The sequence below is a fragment of the Dermochelys coriacea genome, chromosome 6 (genome assembly GCF_009764565.3).
Source record: "Dermochelys coriacea isolate rDerCor1 chromosome 6, rDerCor1.pri.v4, whole genome shotgun sequence".
In the NCBI taxonomy this organism is placed as follows: domain Eukaryota; kingdom Metazoa; phylum Chordata; order Testudines; family Dermochelyidae; genus Dermochelys; species Dermochelys coriacea.
In genome coordinates this window covers 31,195,667-31,217,627 of record NC_050073.1, presented here as the reverse complement: position 1 = coordinate 31,217,627, position 21,961 = coordinate 31,195,667, and the positions used below count along the sequence as shown (strand labels likewise).

General features: G+C 41.9%; 1 protein-coding gene across 2 annotated transcripts in view; it reads left to right on the top strand.

The window, feature by feature from the left end:
• The first annotated feature begins 1,694 nt into the window (after positions 1-1,694).
• The window catches only part of EIF4G2 (eukaryotic translation initiation factor 4 gamma 2), a 37,437-nt gene continuing 17,170 nt past the window's right edge, over positions 1,695-21,961 (top strand). Inside the window, exons 1-2 of one of the 2 annotated variants that reach the window (XM_043517442.1) lie at positions 1,695-1,843; positions 5,460-5,589. In XM_043517442.1, the coding sequence (XP_043373377.1) occupies positions 5,478-5,589 (112 nt within the window). In that variant the 5' untranslated portion in view covers positions 1,695-1,843; positions 5,460-5,477. Of the gene's footprint in view, positions 1,844-5,459; positions 5,590-21,961 lie in introns of those variants that run through there. The other variant, XM_043517441.1, reaches the window with a different exon arrangement.

The following is a 21,961-nucleotide window of genomic DNA, read 5'->3' as shown; positions in this document are numbered from 1 at the left end:
GTTTGACTTAAATGTGTGTTAACAGGGTGTGAATTTTTCATACCCCTGAATGACCTAACTAGGTTGATCTAAAATTTTAAGGATAGATTAGGCCTCAATCTCTTCCTCAGAAGGATGCATCTGTGGATAATTACATTCGGGCCTGATTCTCATATATCCTAAGAGCAGTGTAAAGGGGCTTTACATTGGATGTAAATGTAACTTACAATGTAAAAGGACCTGGGATGTCAGGTCACTAATGCTTGTGAGTTGCTTAGATACTATAATAATAGCGGCTATATAATTACCTACAATGATAGAAAATTAGAATAAAGTAGACCTGAGTAAGGACTCTGAGATCTAAGTCATGGTAAATAACTTACTTGCTTTTGTGTGTTGCAGTATAAATATAATGGCAGTAGTTTTCATGCCTGTTTTACTGCACTACTTATTGCATAATATTCACTAATTTACTTATCCCTAATAGTGGGAGCATAGGTGGTCCTATTATGTGTGTTGACTCATTGTAACAGTATTTACTCCACACTCAACCAGAGTCCTTAGGCCTTGCAGAGGGCACTTCATGTACCCAGGGATCTAAAAACAGGGAATGGGTGGGCTGGGGTCAAGTGCCTTGTCCCACTCACACTTGCCCCACGGAAATTCCACAGAAAAACTAATATGGCTCTAAGTTATATCAATTTTCTACACACTCACCCCTGACATAGATCCCCCAAGGTAGCTGCAGGCTGGGAAAACCTTAGCATATTGGCCCTACTGGCTCCATGTTGTCAGAAAACATGGAGGGACTGGGAACACAGAACTGGCACAAATGCACACAGCCTTTGCACAGATTGACCTGGCCTCCTGCTGATTCTCATAGCATAGGTTCTACACATGTCTAGGGGATCTGCATGATTCAGGAGTAGACTCTCCCAAAGGGAACTATATGAGGGGAAACCTCAAAGATTTCCTTTCCCGTAGCTTTCTCCTTTGGGGCAGGCTGGTAGTGACTGGACCCAATAACACATTAATAGAGGCAGAATCCATAGTTTTACTTCCCCTCTCCCCCACCCCGCCCTGTGAAATACCACAATAAATAATATTTCTTGGACCATTATTCTCATGACTACATGTGCCTATGATGATTATAGGTTTCAGAGTGGTAGCCATGTTAGTCTCTAAGGTGCTACAAGTACTCCTCGTTCTTCTTGCTGATACAGACTAACAGATTTATTTGAGCATAAACTTTTGTGGGCTAAAGCCCACTTCATCAGATGCATGCAGTGGAAAATACAGTAGGAAGATATAGATAGTTACAGAGAACATGAAAAAATGGGGGTTGCCATACCAACTCTAACGAGACTAATTAATTAAGGTGGGGTATTATCAGCAGGAGAAAAAAAACTTTTGTACTGATAATCAGGATGCCCCATTTCAAACAGTTGACAAGAAGGTGTGACATTAGCATGGGGAAATAGTTTTTAGTTTGTGTAATGACTCATCCATTCCCAGTCTTTATTCAAGCTGTGATACAGGAGGGCCAGGGAGTAGTGGGAGAGTGCTAGAAGGGAAATATATAAGCTCAAGGCTAATTAAGGCATGGTTCCCTGTAGACTAGGGAAGGTGGCTGCAGGTTAATTGGAGTACCTGCAGTCAATTAAGGCCCTGTTAGGAACCTAATAAACCCCCCTGCATCAGGCAGATAGAGGAGGAAGGAGAAAGGACTGGAGCTTGGAGGTGTGGTGAGAGATTTGAAAGACCTGAGAAATGAAATAAGGGAGACCCTGCCCAGCAGGACAGGGAGACTCCCTTCCCCCCAGCATATAAGGACCAAGGGTAACCCCACCTAAGGGGGATGAGGGTAAGACACCCACAGGGGCTGGGACTTGGAGTGAGGAGCAAAACTAGACCCCCTCCCCTGCTTCACGCCTCTACCACCTTCTGAGCTACTAGCAGGGCCCTCGGCACCCAAGAGCAGGGGCAAAGGGTGGCATCTTAGCTCCCTGTCAAGAAAAGTGCAGGACCCACCAGACCAAGATCAGCCATCTTGCCACAAAGCCTAATTTAATGGTGTCTAGTTTGCAAATTAATTCCAGTTCTGCAGATTATGGCACTGAAACACTTTAAAGACACTACTTAAAATTTACAAGTTTTAACTCCTTGTATAAGTAAAATATCTCTATTCATTGTTTTTGTCCTGTACAACATCACTCAGAGCTCTGCCACAAGTTACAACACAAAGGCCATGGCTAACTTGTAAAACGTATTGAAACAACTGGCATTTACAAGTGTATATATTCTACTCCATGATACTCACCCTTTGTTGCCTCATGCTGAGCCATGTGAGCCATGCTTCAGGTGAATGATTCAGATTATAGATTGAACTAGTGAAATTCAAATTCAATATAAATCTCCTATTCCCTTGCCATTAATTTGCTGAGGAGCCTGAAAAACCTGACAAAGATGACAGAATAATAAAATAGTTTTAATGTCACTTTATAAGAAAGGGAAACTGTCAAACATTAATACTCCCAAAATTGCTAGTCCTCTTAAAAGCAATTTTTCCTTGCAAACAGAAATATTCCCTTGACGTTTTTAATCAGGGCAGTAGTTAGATGTGGACATGCTTTTAGGCTTAGCATATTATGGCAACTCATTGTCATAATGCATCAGGTATACTGCATCTGATATTGGTCAATGCTTGATGCAGCATAGGAAGGCCAAACATTTCACCGCCCAGCCTCCACAGTGCACCTGGCTGGTTGCATAGGGGAAGATTTTTTTTGCTTCTACAGCAGGCAATCTTCTCATGCCCTGATGCAAGAGAATTTACACCTAATGCAATTTTTTGATCTAGATCTTGCAACAGCAAAAATTCAGAAAGCTATTTAACTTGCTAATATCCTGTGAATATATTCCCCGGATTGGCTATATACTGCTGAAAAGTATTTTCTTATCTGGCCTAAAACTAAAAGTCAGCAAACTGAATAAGTGCCTAATGCTTACTATGCTATAGGTAAGACACATATATACCTCCTTCCCTGATTAGATTCCATCATATTGTGTATTACTTTGTAAAGTGTTCCCCTTCTTCCTCTATTTTTCTTCTCTCCATTGAGCTAAATAATTTCATTCTTTGAGACCTGCTTTCAACTAAAATGCTTGCACAAATCCTTCATTTGAACATCCACACAGGAATTTCAGTGCACACTTACTCATTCTGCTTATCTGTTTGCCCATTTTGTCTGCACAAATTTTGGGATCTGTGTTCAGTCTAGATGACCATATTTAAAAATTACAGGGGGGTATCATTCATCATGTGCAAGGCACCTCTGTCCCGTTCCTCTGTTTTTGATTCCTCTTTTTAAAAGTTGTTTTAGTCTTAGCTGTAACAGATATGGCAATTTCCTGCAAGATCCTTGAAAAACCTTATCAAATGAAGTTTAAGTATCTTTGGACTCCACAGTATTAACTGCAAAGGTTATGTATTATTGTGGTCCTGGGTGATTAAAGGACTAGACTGAATAATGTGCAGACAAGAATGGTCTTTTGGGACAATATCTATAAAGTGGATTTCTTGGGAAATGCATAAGGGCAGTGAATGCAAATTCCTCACCCCAGGTTATACAAAAGCCCAGCCTTTTGAAACTATGACCTGAGGAGTGGGCCTTTGACTGATGATCACCTGTTACATGAGACTAAGATCAAAGGCCCAATCTGTATAAATGAAAGACTGAACTATTCATGGTTATTCTGGTTCCGAGCTGAGTGTGTTCTAACCGTAGAAAACCCCCTTTGTGAGCTTTGAAGAACTGACTCCTAACCAGAGCCCTTCTTTGAGTTGGAGGGTGATCTCTGGTAAGTTCATTGGCATGTGTATAGGCCCTTTTATTGTTTTTTAATATGTTTACTTCATCATGCTTTCACCTTAAGAATAAATGTGCTCGCTTATAAAGAACAGTGTGGTAACTCCTCATTGCTGACAACGACATAATACGTAGCTTTCAAAGAGAAAACAAAATGCAGATGTTGGCCTCTTTAGGCAGTCTGGCTTGCTGGGAATATCACAGTATATGCAGGGAACTGTGCAGCCAAGAAAAACAGTTGAGAGACACAGGTCTCTAACCAAGGGAGGTGATTGCTGAGGAGCCTAGAATGAGCACCCTTGGTCCTTTTAGAGTGAGTTCTCATGCCCGTCTCATGAAACTGTCTGCAAAAGTACACCAAATACAATCACTTAATCATAAATTCTTACTGGTAGCAATTACAACTGTCATTGGTTAATGAACAGTTTGTAGCATCTGACAGATTGCATCATTCAACATCTGAAGGGTGCCAACAGAATTGCTCAAAAGTGTTTCCTCCAGGCCAACTCTGTTGCTATTAGCAATGAACCCCCTTCAGTAGCAGCAGTGAAGCAACTCTGAGGGGAGACAAGCAGCAGTGACAGCTTCTCCTCCTCTTTTACCAAAAAAAAAAAAAAAAAGGGGGGGGGGGCAGGGGGCAGAGTAGTTTGAAATATCAGTGCCAAGCTGTTTAAGATCTAGTGGTACCAACAGTAAAAAGACCATTATCTCTCTTTTTAAAAATAGATAAAGAAAAGTAACGGGTGTAGGACTTTCTGATAGCTGTTTTATATTTAGTATCCAACAAACCTTTGTGGCTTGGAGTTGTCTTTTTGAATTGCTGTTCTGATTAACACCATGCCTGCGTAGACCACAGATACTAAACTAGTTTACTCTCCTCTTCCTTGACAGCTAAATAGACCTAAAGAAAATAATGTTCCCTGTTACTATTTGCAGGGGTCATGTGAAAATGATTTTAAATTATGACAAAAATTAATTCTGTCACTACTTTAATGAACAATATATTATTTTGGAACTATCAAGCTGTTTAATTTAGCAGCTCTGATAAAGAATATTCTGGATGTGGCTTCACATCTGGAAACACAGAATTGTGCTAATGATTGTTTGTTTTTTAATAGAGAAGTTTGAAGACCAGACTTAATTCTTGCTGCCAAAAACCATTTAAATCAGTGAAATAACATTTGGAATAGGTCTAGAATATTAACCCAGCTACACAAATAATCTGACTTCTAAAAACCGGATGGTATATGATCTTTATTGAAATTTTCCTGGGTGTGTAGAATAGCTCAATCATCTCTTGGGAAACATCTGTGGAATAGAAATTCCCTGGAATGAGAGAGACAGTCATGGAGGAGTCGCTAATTAAATATATCGGAGCCACAAATAGCAGAACTTGAGGCATTGTAAATTTCTCAGAATTTTTGGTAAACATATTGGAAATAGGTTAGTTGGTGCCACAAGCACTCCTGTTCATATTGGGAATAGGGTCAGAGCATGAAATCACAGCTCTATTTAAAAGTCTTTGTGCCTGTAATCCCTGTGACAAGATACAGAAGCTGTATTTGATCTCTAGCAAGCAGAGTTAATGCTTGGCTCTGATCTCTCACACAGGTGTTGTAAACTGAAGTAATGAGGCAGGATTGGGGCCTAGAGGCCCAATCAGATACTCCAAGGAAGCCTAGGAGATTTTATACAAACTTGGTAGTCAGAGGAGAGAGAGTCCAGATGCTAGCAGGCAGAGGTAAGACTTCAAGTAGGTTTTTCTGTTTATGAACTACCATATGTTTGAGGAACAACATTTTCTTTCAACTTGGACACAAAAGGCTTGATAGTGATGGAAAAAATCTCACTTTCACAAGTTATCCCTCTCTCTACCAATTTGCAATCCAATTTAGAACATATGAAAGAAAAAAGGATGGTGGGGAACATATTGTACACAGAATTCCTTTATTTTCAATACAGAGAATATAACCCCACCCCTCCCCACATTTCTCTGAATGTCTGGTTGAAAAAACCTTTTCTCTTCCTTTTTTGTATGGTTGCCAAAACATACAAAACCTGGCAAGATGCTAAATGTTGGTCAGTCTTTTAAACCATATCTTTCCTGAGGCTATTTTCTTTTCTGGAGTTGAGCCTCTGTGCAAAGTAGCACCTGTGGAGTTTTCTGTATTTTTAAATATGAATAGTATTGCTCCTTTAGTCAAGAAACAACAAAAGCTGAAGCAATACATATGATAGGATAACCAGTACCAAGCCAGTTTTTCTTTTGTTCAGTTGAGCTCTGTTGTGTCTACCAAACCTGATTTGTGTTCCCTGAAAATGGCATTTGAACAGAAGGAATCCATTGTACTATATCTCGTTATCAGAACAGAATGGATAAAGATATCAATATAAACTGCTGTTATGGAAAGAAGGGTCTTTAGCACTTTGTTTTTAAGGACAAAAAAACTAAAAATAGGGTAGCCATTTTGTAGACTTTTTTTTAAGCAAGCCAAGTAAAAGAAAACCAGCCGAAACCATAGGAAATGTATCTCACAACATTAAATTAATACACAAATAGTGAAAATCTATAGTTCAGTGGTTTTCACACTTTTGTACTGATAACCCTTTTCAATGACAAGCATCTAGTACAAAAGCCACATCCCCCTCTTAAATATATATAATATTTGACATTTATAACACCATCATAAATGCTGAAGACAAAGCAGAGTTAGGGGTGGAGGCTGATCGTTCATGACCTCTTCTCTCCCCGTCCCCCATGTAATAACCGTATGACCCTTTCAGGTGTCCCAACCCCCACTTTGAGAACCCCTGCTCTAGTTAAAGTCTCCCCCATTCTTCACTCCGTGTAGTAAGATTGAAACATTGTAATCTATAAGGTCATTCATGTTGAGTATATACAAGGAAAAATTCCTTTTTTCCCCTCCACTGAACATTAAAAATCAGTATTTAAAAATAAATAAAAAATTGTTGTGCACAGCTGTTTCTACTTGAAATCAGCTTCTCCAGCCTCCACTCTATTAAAGACTAATAAAATAACTGGCTCTGGAAACCACTATTTGGTGCTCCAAAACTATGTCAGCTAAAATAACATGATGTATCCCAATGGGCTTGCTGATGCAAAAAACAATGAGAGGGGGAAAATGAAAAGGTAGGACCTAAATGGGGATGGGAAATGCTGAAAAGGGGAAAGGAAGGCTTTAGAATGCCACTCTCATAAGAGCTTAATATTAATAATAATAATATGCAAACTCCAGCACTCTACCCATAGATTTTTAAAGCACTTAAAATAGCATCACCACTTGGTAGATGAGCAAGCTGAGGCACAGATAAGTGAAGTGACTTGCCCCAAACTTACTTAACAGATCAGTGGCAGAACCAGGAATAGAACTCAACTTTTCTCAGTCCCAGTCTAGTGCCTTACCTGATGGGCCACACTTGCTCTTAAGGAAACTTGATGATGATCAGTTGAGAAGTAAAGTCCTGTCATGGTTATACAACTGTTAGAAGACAGGGAACACACTGTGTGTGTGTGTGTGTGTGTGTATATATATATATATATATATATATACATGGCCAATTCTCATTGAGAAAAGAGGTTGATAGATTGCCCTGGGAATTAGTACTACAGTGACTGCTAAATATAGTAACGATCTGGAAGAAGAATAAGTGGCTGAGGACATGCAACTCTTATTTAAGGAAGACAAGACTAGGGAAACCAGTGTGAGGAACTCCAGAAAGACCTTTCCAAATTGCCTAATTGGGCATGGTAAGCACAAGTCAGGACTAATTTCAGTAATCTATATACACATCTAAGTTAATTGCTGTAACTACTGGATGGAGGGTAGAAGTGGAAATCTGGATGCTGTTGTGGACAGTTCTATTTAGTCATCTTACTCACTGCAGCGGTGGCCAAACCAGACTGTCTCCTGTCATCTGATGAGACTTTAATGCCAATCACTTGCTCCCATCATCCTAAATCTTCCCCAAATATGGTTAGTTGGCAACAGCAATTTATCTTCTAAAGGAACTAGATAAACCATCCAACTGTGATTTTTGAAACCGCTTCACTTTACTCTGAACAATCAGGTTCCTCTTCACACCACTTTCATTTCATTTTCCACTTGAGAATTGCTGTTTCATGATTCAATAAATGAGTCAATGTAAATCAATAAAGTATATAGTATGTGTAATGTACTGTGAGCCAAATTAATCCCTGGTATAACTCTAGTGATGTCAGTAGTTACACAAGGGATGAATCTGGCCCTGTGGGTTCAGAGTTTAAATGGAGAGGAATAGGATCCTATTCACCCTCAGATAAATAGATATAGATATTAGTATGTAGTAGGAGGGGACAGAAGGGAAGACAATTTCCCACCATTAAATGTGTAGAGATGAACTAAGGAGTGTGTTTGAATCTGGATTAGGTTTAACATTAGAGTTTGGGTATCTTATTCAAAAAAAGCCAGTGTATAGATTCAAATATGTCAGTAACAAAATTTTTTGAGGCAGGTCTTCAGAGATGTCAGCACAATTAAGTGAAATCTTGCAAAGTCTTGTTCCCATGAGCTCTGAGCCACTTAAGCCTACATTTTAGTTGGATCTGGAAAAATAGGCTCCTTCCAGTTTTGAATTCAATCTGCAACCAACTCTAATCCCAGGGCCCAGATACTCAAATGTGAAATGCACAACACATGCCTAATCCCAAAATGTGAGGTTCCTGTGAAAGCCCATCTGGTCTAAAAGTTAAGCCTCATAAATCTGAATTTTATAACATTTTCAACAAAACATTTGTATTGACCACAATAACTCTACTAGTGTATAGTGCAATTAGTACAGCTCCTTGGTTTTAAAACAAATAAAAGGGGGAGACATTTTGCAGCCAATTCTCTTTTCTCTGTACAATTTATGCAAGGCAAAGGGCACAGAAACTAGACACAGTTCCCCAGCAAGAGGTTCCCCCACTGTAAGGCAAGCCACAGCAGGCATATATAGCTAGCTCCGTCCTCACCGTCTTACCCTAACTTGCATCCCCAGCCTGGGAATGTGTTGTGGGTGGAGAAGTGTACTGTGCTCCTGCAAGCTGCAGCTGGTGGATAGTTTTGCAGGACTGTTGCTAGCTGGCTCAGAACTAGCCAGAGAATCAGGTAACTATAACCATCTCCCTTTCAGGTCCTCCCTCTCTCGTTCTGAATGGAAACAGGACAGGAGAGAATGTGGGCCAACAATTCATAGAACTTAAATACACACCTATACTCCTTTATTACAATTGTTTAAAAAAATTTGTTGTATCATAAATTCATGAAACGTAAGAAAACAGTCTTATCATTTGAGTAAATTTCATGCTGCTGAAATAAACCAACATTGAGAAATGGACTATTTTTAATTTGCAGAACAAATACAGTGCAAATTTCCCCACCAAGGTACCCCTAAACTACTTGGATTGAAAGAGTTCAGAAAATTCACTTCTATAATAATAATAATTAATAATACCTATTTTTTATAGCTCTTTTCATCAGTAGAACTCCAGGTGCTTTTATAAAGGAGGTCAGTATGATTATTAGTTTATTTTGTATTATCATAGTACCTAGGAATCCCAGAGGTGGACCAGGACCCCACTGTGCTCGACTCCAAACAAATACAGAACAAAAAGCCAGTCCCTGCCCCAAACAGCTTACTACCTAAGTATAAGGCAAGAAACAACAAATAGATACAGACAAAGCAGGGAGGAGTACAAGGAACAATGAGACAATATTTGTCCGTGTGATAGGCAGTGCTCTCAGCACTCCAGCTGCCTACTCATTGTCAAATATTTTGCAATCTTCAGAGCAAAGAGGAGGTCTCTGAAAGAAGATAATGTTAGTTTTGCAGATATTTACAGGAGGCTTCTCCCAAGCATGAGAGGCAGAATGGGAGAAAGCACAAAAGTGCTTGTCTGAAAATTTAACAAGTGGGTGATGGAAGCTGACATCATGAGCTGATCAGAGGCAGCAGCTGACTTTTCAATACTGAATAAGAGATAAGTGGGTGAGGGGAGATTAAAGATGAGCAGCTTGTTTGATGTGTGGGGAAAAAAGAGGGAATCCCAGTGAAGTGATCCAAAAAGAGGGGTGATGTGGTCAAAGCAATGAGCTATGAAAATTATCTTTGCAACATAATTCTAAATGGATATCGGCTATCAAAGTCAGAGAAAGGGAAGTTGCAGTAATGAAGATGAGATTCTGGATGAGAGCTTTAGGAAAGGCTATATCTTAGAGATGTTATGCAGAAATAATCTGCAAGACTTAGATGTTGGCTGGATGTGACTATGTGAGGACCTGGAGAGAGGTCCAAATTGAAGATTATGGTTAAGGGCCATAGGGACATGTAGAATGGTAGTGTTGTCCATGGGGATTGAGAAAGGAGGTAGTGAGGATAGTTTTGTGGGGTTTAGATTAAGAACTCTATTTTAGCCATGTTGAACTTGAGCTGATAGCCAAATGTCCACAAAAAGATGTCAGGGAGACAAATTGAGGGGAGGCCTGTATTCCAGACCTCCAGTATAGACGCTACCTATGCTGATGGTCAGCACAAAACCCATTCTGCTTTAGCAAGGGCATACTCAGTGGAATTAAAATGTAACCCATTTAAAACTGATAAAAGGAAATATTTTATACAATGCATAATTAAACTGTGGAACTCACTGAGACATAGCGTTGGGGCCAAAGGCTTAATAGGTCTCAAAAATAGATTATTTTTTAATGGAAAATGATAACATTTATCATTGCATTATGTATTATGCAAACTGATGAGGGATATACACCCATGTGCGTGCACCCTGGGCTTAGGGCATAAGTCGAGCATTAACTGACTGAAGATGGGGGAGGGGGAAAGTTCTCCTGTAGGCAGGTACTGTGTAATTTTAAAATCATGCCTTATTTTAAATAAATTGGTCCTGGCCATTGGCAAAAACAGGATACTGAACTAAATTGCCCCCGTATAGCAATTTCTCTGATCATAAATATTATAAAAATGCTGTCACTTTAACAAGATGGTGAATCTAAGCATTCTGTGGGTCCTGTATACCAGTAGACAACATTTAATAAAGGGCCACCATTTTCCCCCCAAGAGTACAAACTATACTGAGGACATGTATGCACTATTTTAGCTTTAAAAAGGATTAGCATATTTAAATATTTGTATTACTATAGTTATGTTTTGGTTCAGAATATGCACTATTTTTAAATGAAGAGCATACTGGTAGGCTATTGGACTGCATAGACAGAACTGTGCATAAAATCTTGTGTAATACTAATTAAAGCAGGACTGGCTCAAGTTCTGCTACCATTAAGCAAATTAGCAAATGCCCACCTATAATAGCCCACAGTAATCCACACAAACAGTTATTGCTGTAGCATCAATACCCCTAATATTTGGTGGTCTAGTGATTGCCGGTCCATGTGGTAAAGCTGGGCCATAATTTATTTAATTAGCCAGTGAAATAATGAGGTGGTAAGTTTTTTGCCTTCTTTGGTCTCTTGTTAAGGTAAGTGCAACAAGCTGAAAAGCATGGCAAGCTCCTGGGTAAACAATGACATTTTGGGTTCCACATTTTTACAAAGAACACCACTAAAATCACACACAATCCTGACTGTAAGATCCGAGGAATCCAGTGACTATTAGTTGATAGGCTAGTGTGTAAAAAAGAGGGTGATGGGGGGAAATACTGCCCATATATGTGATAGAGAATTAAGTGGATAGCAGCAGCGGGAAACCAAGATGCTGATCTAATTTATATAGAGCTTGATTTTCAGAAGCTGACGAGATAAAGCAAAACTCTGATGGCTCAGACACATCTGAGACAGATGTGACACTTGAGAAGTGTAAAGAGTTCCAATGACTATATTGAAATGTTGTTTTTAGTGTTGTAGCCATGTTGTTTCCAGGACATGAGAGAGACAAGGTAGGTTTAGTCAACTTTTATTGGACCAACTTCTGTTAGTAGAAGGGACAAACTTTCAAGCTTCACAAGATTATTCCTCAGTTCGGCAGAAGGTAACCAAAGTGTCTCAAGCAGGGGTCGGCAACCTGCGGCACTCATGCCAAAGGAGGCACGCGAGCCGATTTTTTTTTTTTATACTGGCACGCTGCTGCCAGCCGAGGTCCAGGCCAGCAGCTCCACTCAGCCCACTGCCTGCCTGGGTGAACGGAACCCCAGACCGTCAGCGGGTTAAGCGGGGCCTGTGGCCAGGACCCTGGCTGGCAGAAGCCAGCGTACGGAACCCCAGACTGGCAGTGGACTGAGCAGCTCCACTGGGGGCTAGGAGGGAAGGGGTTTCCCTCTGTGTGCTGCTCTTGCCTGCAAGCACCACCCCCACAGCTCCCATTGGCCAGGAGATCTGTGGGGGCAGTGCTTGCAGAGAGAGACAGTGCACAGAGTCGCGTGTCCCCTGCCCCTCCCCAGGGGCTGCAGGGGTGTGTTGGCCCCTTCTGGGAGCAGTGTGGGGCTGGGATAGGCAGGGAGCCTGCCTTAGCCTCCCTGTGCTTGCTGCCCACCAGGAGCTGCCAGAGGTAAGTGCTGCCCAGAAGGATGCTGCACTCCATCCCTGAGCCCCCTCCCAGAGCCAGCACCCCATACCCCCTCCTGCACCCCAAGCCCCAACCCTGATCCCCCTCCCAGAGCCAGCACCCTTGTACCCCCTCCTGCACCCCAACACTCTGCCCCAGCAGAGCCTCCTCCTGCACCTAACTCCCGTCTAGAGCTTGGACCCCTCATCCCCTCCTTCACTCCAACCTGCTGCCCCAGGCTCAGCCCAGAGCCCCCTCCCACACTGGTAACCCCTCGGTCCCAGTCCAGAGCCCACATTCCCTCCTGAACCCCAACCCCCTGTTCCAGCCTGGTGAAAGTGAGTGAGGGTGGAGGAGAGTAAGCAACGGGGGGGAGGGATGGAGTAAGCAGGGTGGAGCTTTGGGGAAGGGGAGGGGACTTGGGGAAGGGGCAGGGTAGATCCTGGGTTGCCCTAGATTCAAAAAGTGATCTTGGGTGTAAAAAGGTTGGAGACCACTGACTTAAAATGAAGTGGGCAGTTAAGGGTTAGTAGGCAGTAGGGTGAAAAGAAAAGCAGTACTTGTGGCACCTTAGAGACTAACAAATTTATTAGAGCATAAGCTTTCGTGAGCTACAGCTCACGAAAGCTTATGCTCTAATAAATTTGTTAGTCTCTAAGGTGCCACAAGTACTGCTTTTCTTTTTGCGAATACAGACTAACACGGCTGCTACTCTGAAACTAGGCAGTAGGATGTGTTACATATTGTAATGAACCATAAACCTAATGTCTCTAAGTTCATAGTGTCCAACAAAGTTATGAATTTAAGTTCCCAGATTTGTGTTTTGAAGGTGTTTGTGCAGATTTCCTTTGACATCGGGGACTGTGTGATCAGCTATGGAATGATTGCTTTGTGAAATCTGTTCATCTCTGGGTGATAGGATGTCTTTGTCATTTATCAGTTTTCTGTGTGAGTTCATTTGAGACTGGAGTGATTGTCTGGTTTCACCCACATAGTCATGGCATTTGATGCACTGGATGAGGTACATTACATGTTGTGGAAGGCATGTAGGACCCAGGGATCTTGAAAAGTGTGTTGAGAGGTATTGATCTTCATAGTGTGAAGATATGTTTGCAGGTTTTTCATCTGTTCTGAAAGGGTCTGGTCTGTGGGATGATGATGAGCTTGGTGAAGTTGGGGGGTGTTTGAAATTTTTGAATGTGCCAGACAAGCACAGATTTTTGAGACAGTACATGGGAGTGGGTAATGCCACAATACTGGTTATGCCCCCCCCCCCCAAAAAACGGCCAAAAATCAGCTTCTTGAAGCTAAACATGGAGGAGCGAGCTATTGGCTGCTTATTACCTGTTCCTGGAGACTAGTGATCAAAGGCCTGAGCTGCATAAAGAAATAGCTGATCTGTCTAGCCTTCGTTCTGGTTCCTGATCTAAAGACTGATCTGAACTTGTAATCACAGGGAAAACCCAGTTGTGGGGTTTGAAGGAGTGATACTACCTCAGCCTTATGCTGTAGTAGCAGTGACCTCTGGTAAAGTTTATTGTTTTCACTATAATCCTTTTATTTTAAGGAAACACATTTATTCTTAGAAAGAGTTGTATGGTAACTTGAACTGCAGTGCTGGCAATACAGTAACCATAGCCCTTGCAGAGAAAGCGAAGTACAGGCACTGCCCTTTTAGGCAAACTAACTTGCTGAGGATAGTGAAGGGAGTTGTGCTGCCTTAAAACCTTGGTCTTATTGGGATCCGGGAAGTGGGCAGGCGAAGCCCGTCCACTGCTAAAGGATCCCCCCCAGCCTAAAAGGGGGATCCACAGGACCTAGATGCCCAAAAAATTCCGGGGGACAACTAATAAAATAACAGGGATAGGAGTGAGGTCAAAGGGTCAAACGAAGGGAACCGGACGGGGACACTGAGCAGAGAACCCCTTAAAACCTTGGTCAGAAGGGAGTGAGATAGGTCTTTACCCAGGATTGGTGACAGCTGGGAGCCAGAAACCTTTCAGCGGGTGCTCTTGAGGGACCACAGAGGGGGAAATACAGATGCAGTTATCCTGAAACAGTGACAACATAAAAAGATATTCCTGAATATTCAGTGATGAGCTGGAAGGGGCTCTTGGGAGGAGGGAAGGGGGTGCTCTCAGAAACCCCTTGTTAAAACTTCATCCCCTTACTACAGGGAGGATTCCGTTGATTTCCCTGAGTCTTTGGAGTCATCCCTCTCTGGAAATTGCTAAATAATCTCTGCCAGAGATAGCAACTCTGGGGCTCATACAATGTTTCTGAAAAGGAAATCCGTTTGTACCAAATAAGCATTTTCTAGAAAATTTTCTAAGGCAGGATGTCCCCAGAGCCCCCTAAAACATCTCCACCCCTAACCCTGTCACATTACCCAAGCCAAGACTTGTAATATGCTATCAATGAACTAGTACATTTTTCATAAATACGACATAAACACTTCCAGTAAAAGTGCAAGTGCCCAATATAAATTTGTTTGCCAAATGATGATGTGTTCCTCTTTGGCTGGAAGTGAGGAGAGGACTTTTGTTTAAAGTGAAAAACAAATGAATAGATTCTTCAATCCCTCACAGCTTCAATCCCACAGCATAGATGTTCCCAATTCAGAGAGTTTATCACAGGCTCAGAGGGAAGAACTAGTGAGATCCACTAGCTACATGTGATGGGCCAGAGACACAAACTGGTTTTAGCAAACAAGGAGTTAAGTTCAGCTTTCCCATCACTTTGCACATCTTAGAGGACAGCATATAACAATAGATGCTTGAGAAGCAGGGAGGGGTGGATTGTTTTTGTGAAGATAGAGTTCCATTTACAGAAATATCATACTGTCCCACATGTTCTGATGGCAAACACTTTTTTTTCCCCAAGTGTATAACAATTATCAGTTGAGGAAAATAACTTGTTAATTGCAATTGTCCTGTTATTCCAGCAGATTATACGGGATAAATATGTTGATTGTTGGCTGTTAAATTTTTATTCATGTAGACAGAAAAATATATCTCAAGTCCTTTAATTGATGGGCTCCCCACAATCCAGTTAACTCTTGCTCAAGACATTTTCACTTGTTGAGGTAGTTGTCTACATTTATAGAGATTTTATAACCAACTTATTCCATTGCATTTTCGGAATTGACACGTTAGATGCTACTATTGTTGTGGTGCCTAAACTGATCTGCTGGAGATGAGTATGTGAAGGTAGAGAGTAGAGCTGAGCAAATCCAGTGACGGTTTTACACTGTTCAAAGTGCTTCTTGGGTTTTCAGGATTTGTTAAAATTTGCATGCTACTTTTCCATTTCTTTTTCTAGGAAGTTAAACAAATACAAGGTCTCTTCAGCTAGGAAAACACCTTTGTTGTGTATGGATTAAAGGACTACCCCAAACAAATAGATGACCCTATACAGTACTGTACATATAATCACTGATTTTTGGTTATATACTGTTCTTTCCTTCTTTCTGGTCCTTTTTTGTAATGCCGTTGTAAATGGTTTTTCTCTCCACTATCTTTTCTCCTATTTTTTTCCGCTGGAGTGTGTGTGGGGTTTTTTTTTGTTTGTTTGTTTTTAAAATCTTCCACTTCTGCTGTATGCCCCAGCCCTGCCTTTCCTAAACGGAACGCCAAATGAAATAATGTTCCAGCTCAAGTCAAACGGTTTAACTTCTGCTGTTAGTGGGTTCGAGATCTGACAAAGTAAATTCACTCATTCCTAGTAAAGCCTATGTGCCTTTCTTCCTATGTGATTTTAAATTTCCTCCCAAATTGAAATGTTTTCCTTCTTTGATACCCACAAATCTATGTAGCCCTCACAAGATTATTTTCTGTGCATTAGTGACACATGAACTTCAGATGGGATTGTTTTACATCCACCTTAAAAAAAAAACCATGTCAATTTCTCTAATCTTGCAACTGTTCCATGCCAATCAATGGGGATGTACGCTGACATTAGTGGGGTTCTGAATGAGTGTAAGGGTACATCCACACAGAGTATTTCTCAGAGTCTTGGCTTCCCTGATTAGTCACCGAGTCACAATGTGCAGGTACTGAAATTGGATTTAGATTCTAGAGGACCAGACTGAGTTTTTACTTTTGGAGTTAACAGTCCATGTTAAAACTGTGTTTTAGATATAGGGGAAGGAAGGATGTTGAGGCGACTTTAAACATTTTTCTTTCTTTACCAAAAAAAAAAAAAAAAAGGCAGCGGACCCCACCTTAAGGAACAACCCAGGTACCAATGAACAGCAGCAGCAAGAGGAAAACAGGTCACAGAGATGGAACAAACATGATAATCACAAAGATTATAGATACTGTAATTATAACTATTTGTTAAAGAGGCAACTTATTCCATACCCACAGAGAGACAACTGCAGAGACTGATAGCTAGATCAGTCCTGGCCTTGGATTCTTCCAGACATTGAGTAGCTGCTGTTCAATATAAGTGACATTATGAAAAAAGATATTTAAAGGGGTGAGGCTAGGATAGTTTAGAGAAGACTAGCTTATGATAAAGGTATCAGGACCACAGATGACAGTCAAAAGGGGTAATGAAACTGATAACTGATTAACATATTGCTGATTGCCTGGAGCAAAGTGGGGATAATATAGAAACCCCTTCAAGTTAAGATATGTGCTGGATACTGTACTAGTGATTGGACTATGCAGCTCTCAGATGTGAGCAAGGGTGTGCCTTCACTGTTGGTTGGTGGTACTAGTAAGATGGGCAATATATGTGACACTGGTGTTTTAAAGCCTAATTTGTCCTGCCAACATTTTTAGCAGTAGTAAAGAGGAAGGGAAACCAACTCTCCAGAGATGCTCAACACCTTGCAGGCTCACCTTAATGGCGCACTTTTTCAAACACTTATGCACCTGAATAGTCTCATTCAAGTCAATGGGACTTCTTATGTACACAGCTACTTACATGCATATTTGCAGTGTTAGGGCCTAAGAGAACAAGCACAGTTTAAAAAGTAAGGATCATGCACCATGAGATGTATTATTAGTTTATTTAGCAAATGTAGTTTAACGTTCATTGTTTACTATAATATAGAAATAAATATTTTGTAGTGTAGTTTTCTAAAAAAAGTAACAAGGTTGATACAATGGTCTGCTAATCAACATCCACATAATTTGCTTACAAAAATAAATAAATAGTGGTTTCTACCCACTTCCCAACAAAGACTTATTAGAGAAAGTCAAATGATCGAGCTTTTACTTCACTTCCACTTTGGGATCCTTTGTGCCCTAACACAGTGCTGGAATAGTTGTGAGGCAAACTCGGTAGGGGAATGTCCTGTACTTCAAAGCAAAACACAATCCCTCATTTCAATTTGGTTTTCAAAAATTTTGAGTACTTCTATTACACTTTTTTTTTTTTTAACCCCCAAGAACACAAAAAATTTTTGGATCTGTTCTGTACTAGACAGAAGTCTGGTACCACCCTTAATAATTGTGCTTTAATATCTTGAGCCTTGATCTCGCAATGGCCTCTGCAGGCAGACCCTATATCCACATAGAACCCCATTGAAGTTAGTGAAGCTATGAACAAGTGCGGAGGTCTGCCTGTGTGAACCCTATGCAGGCTCAAGGTTGTTGCTGTATAGCTCTTTGGGGAAACTGCCTTTTGACACAAAACAAGTCAGGGGGAAAAAATATTCTTCTACCCCTCATCATAAAGAAATCTTGAGCTTCCTAGTATTTTTTTTTTTGTTTTTTAAAAAAGACAGTCCCTACATGTGTTTACCTACATACAGCATATGTGTCTGTCCATGAAATTTACTTTTAAATAGTCTGAGTAGTCTGTTCAGGTTTTTTCATATAGGATTTTGAAGATAAACTGTTAATGCTTATTGTTATTAGATAGAGGAAAATACCTGGATTAATGTTGTCCTACTGAAGAGGAACACACAAAGGCCTATATCGGTGCACCATGGTAGGCCTCACATAAATTTTTGGACAGCAATATAAGTTGTTGAGAGCCTACTGCAAGGTATTAACAACAGGAGTTGGTTCTGGAAAATTAGAGGCTTTCAGTAAAGCCATCTGTTTGGACCTCCCAGCTGCAGGGTACAAGAGTTAGTGTGTCACTTTCTCAGTCACTTGCCCTACACTTCTGTCATGCCAGCTAAAAAAAGAAAGGCACAGTAGGTGATGTGTCCAGAGCTAATGTGGGTGTTTGTGGAAGTTTAGTGTTAAGGAAAACCTCTGGCATGACCCATACAGGACTGTGATAAAAATGAAGATATTTTGATTCTTTAGGAGGTTAAAGTTAGCAGTATCACCATAGAGCTCCTGTAGTAAAGGGACATGACCCCATCAGTCTAGCATTTTATTCTGTAGCTGCTAGGGATCCTGCATGACCTAGGAATCCACCTAAGGCTGCATCTCTGGCAGTATTATTTGAACTAACATACATGAGCACACACCTATTGACCTCAACCAGAGGAGTGAGCCTTCCTATGACTGGTTTAAATGACGCATAGTGCCTGAGGTGGGCACTCAGTGCAGGGGTAAATTTTATTCAGTACAAATTAAAAGCCTCATCCCCACCAAAACACCAAACTGCAAGCTATAATTGTATTACGGCTTGTCTACACTACAAAATTAAGTCTATTTTAATTTAGGTTGACCTACAGCCACCGCAATAATTCAATTGACGGTTGGTGTCCATACTACCCTACTTCTGCCCATAGTGCACATCATGGGCAGTGGGTGAACCCTCCCCCACTTCGGGAAGACTAGCCCACCTACCTTGTCTTGCCCACCAGAGCCCTGAGGGCCCCTCCCAGCCGGAGAAGCCCTGGCCAAACCACTCCAACCCCTCAGCCATGGGCTTGCCCGAGCCACCCGGGCTGCCAGCCAGCTGAGTCACCCCTGGCCACCGGTGGGTCTGTGGACTGGCCCAAGTTGCCCCTGGCCACCAGCAGGCCTGAGGACCAGGCATGCCAAAGCACTGGCCCAACCTTCAGGCTGGCCTGAGCTGCTCCGGGCCACCAGCCAGACAAGCCCCGAGCTCCAGGCTGCCGGCCCAAGTTCAGCCCCTACTGGCTTTGGGGGAGCAAGGGTGGGACCTTGAGCAAAGCATGGGCGGGGCCATGGCCTGGGTTAGGAGAGGCTTAGCCTCCCCGACCTATTGTACCTGCCACTGATGGTGCATATCCTCACCAGGAGCACTTGCATGACTGAAGTGGGGCATTGTGGGACATGACAGCAGTGCGGAGCTCATAGTGGAGTAACCCACCCTCCCCAGGGTGACAGCCTGAGCTGTGAGCCAAGGAGGGCTCAATTTCATTGCTGGAAGCCTACCAGCAGTGAAATTGACATTTGTGTCAGTTTCACAGCTTCCTCCTGCTCAGAGCAGCAGCCTGGGGCTTACAGCTGGAGCCCTGAAACTGACAAGAATGACAGCCAACAGCAGATCTAAGTAAGGCAGAGTCTACACAGCCACTACACTACAGACTGCCTTAATCACACTGAAATAAGCACTATACCTCTTGCAGAGGTTGTTATGTCGGTGTAGCACGCCACTTGCTTTGGCAGAAGCAGCATTCTAGTGTAGACATTGACATAATTAGGTTGACGTAAGCTGCCTTATGTTCACTTATCGCTGTAGTGTAGACTAAGCCTTAGAAAATGATAATATTGTGATGGCACACATCATGAGATGGTGCTGTTGCACAGTCTTCCAAGTTTGCCTTCTCGTGTGCAAGCAAATGTTCAACTTTGGTATGGCACACGTTGTTGTTGTTAGTTGGGGTTATGCGAGTTCTGCATGGAAGTCATTGGTCGAGGAAGAAATGGCTGTGTGAGGCGTGGGAGAGTTTGCTCTCTGCCTTGTCTCTCGAGTTGTTCTCTGGGAACCAGGCCTTGAAGTTGAACTATTATTCCTGGGGGAAAAAAGATTACCGTTAATGTCATCTAACCACCACTTTTCTAAAACAAGTGTATTGTGTAACCACTAGGTAGAGTACAGGAGTATACTCAGTCTCTGCTGGGCATTGACCTGCAAAGCCCTTGGCCTAAACTTCTGCTACCATTTGCCAGATTGTTGAGACTAATGTCAGAAGAAGGAGCAACGTTATTGCCAAGCATAGTTTACCATGCTTCACTACTTTTAACATGGTCATGGTTGTAGCTGACAGTTTAGGGCTCTGTTGTTTACTTTGTGATTAGAGTATGCTCCCTTCAAGCTCAGGCTGCATATATAAAATATTTATTTAATCTTTAAATCTTCATAACATGAACTTTGGAACAATTCAATAAATAGAATTCTCCTATTGCCCCGCAACTAAGACTCTCCTATACTCAAACCGGTCACTTTATTTTTGCCACCACCCTCTGAAAAGTGAGGAAAAAACAATTAGTTTGAGAGAACAGCTGTATTTTGAAGTGTGTCCTGCAAGCTGAACAATCACGGTTCTGGGTAAAAACCTGTGACTAGATTCCCCCCATGTGCAGTCTGGGACTGGCATGGGCCCGCTGTGCACCCCTGACTCTTTTTCCCTCCGGCTGCTTGTCAGGAGCTGATCCAAAAAAAAAAAAAAAAAAAGCAATAAGCTGTAACAAGCCAAAAACTAGCTAACAAGGAATTCACAAGCCAATTAAGCAAAAAACACGCCCAATTTCTGGGTGTGTGTGTGGTTTTTTGTTTGTTTGTTTGTTTGTTTTTGAGGGTTTGGCAGGTCTGGTAATGAGGGTTTACTGTTGACAAGACTGTACCCTAAAATAATGTGCAAAAACATATCAATTAAGAGGAGGAAAGAACTGTGATTTATAATCTAAGGAAAATTTTTCATCTGCCCAGTAGCTGCATTGTGAAATGTGCATGTGCTCTCAGTCATAGCAGCAGCAAAAGTCCTTCCATGGCAAAGCATCTAACTGTGCTACCATAGCTACAACCATGTTCAAGAACGATTGTTAAACACTATAAACCATGCAAGTCAGAACCGGCCCCACGAATCATCGTCAACCATCAGTCAGGTGCATGATGCCACGCGATGGACTGAACAGCTCTACCAGCTGAACCCATCTACTGCACCCTAGGTGGCCTCTAAAGAGGGAATCCAATGAAGTGAGCTGTAGCTCACGAAAGCTTACGCTCTAATAAATTTGTTAGTCTCTAAAGTGCCACAAGTCCTCCTTTTCTTTTTGCGAATACAGACTAACACGGCTGCTACTCTGAAACCTAAAGAGGGAATGCAACCCTAGAATTGGATGCAGGGGACTAGACCCCTGCAGCCACCTGGCAACGGTCCTTCATGCAGCTGTTTTCAGGCTCAGATCACAATGTATAACCGTGTAGTGTATGGCAACAGTAGGTAGGGTGTGTACGTGTGTTTTCAACCTGGTCAGAGAGGCTGAGTAGTAGTAGGTAAAACATCCCCTCCCCTTGCTCGCTGTGAGCCGGGCAGCCCGATGTAAGGCACTGGGACCGCTCCTTCACCGTCCTGAAGCAGGAGCCTGCCTGATGGGAGAAACATAGGAACAAACAGCAAAGAAGAGAGAGAGGCAAGCAGCTCCCACTGAATGGGTGCGCCACTTGCGCAACCGCCTCCT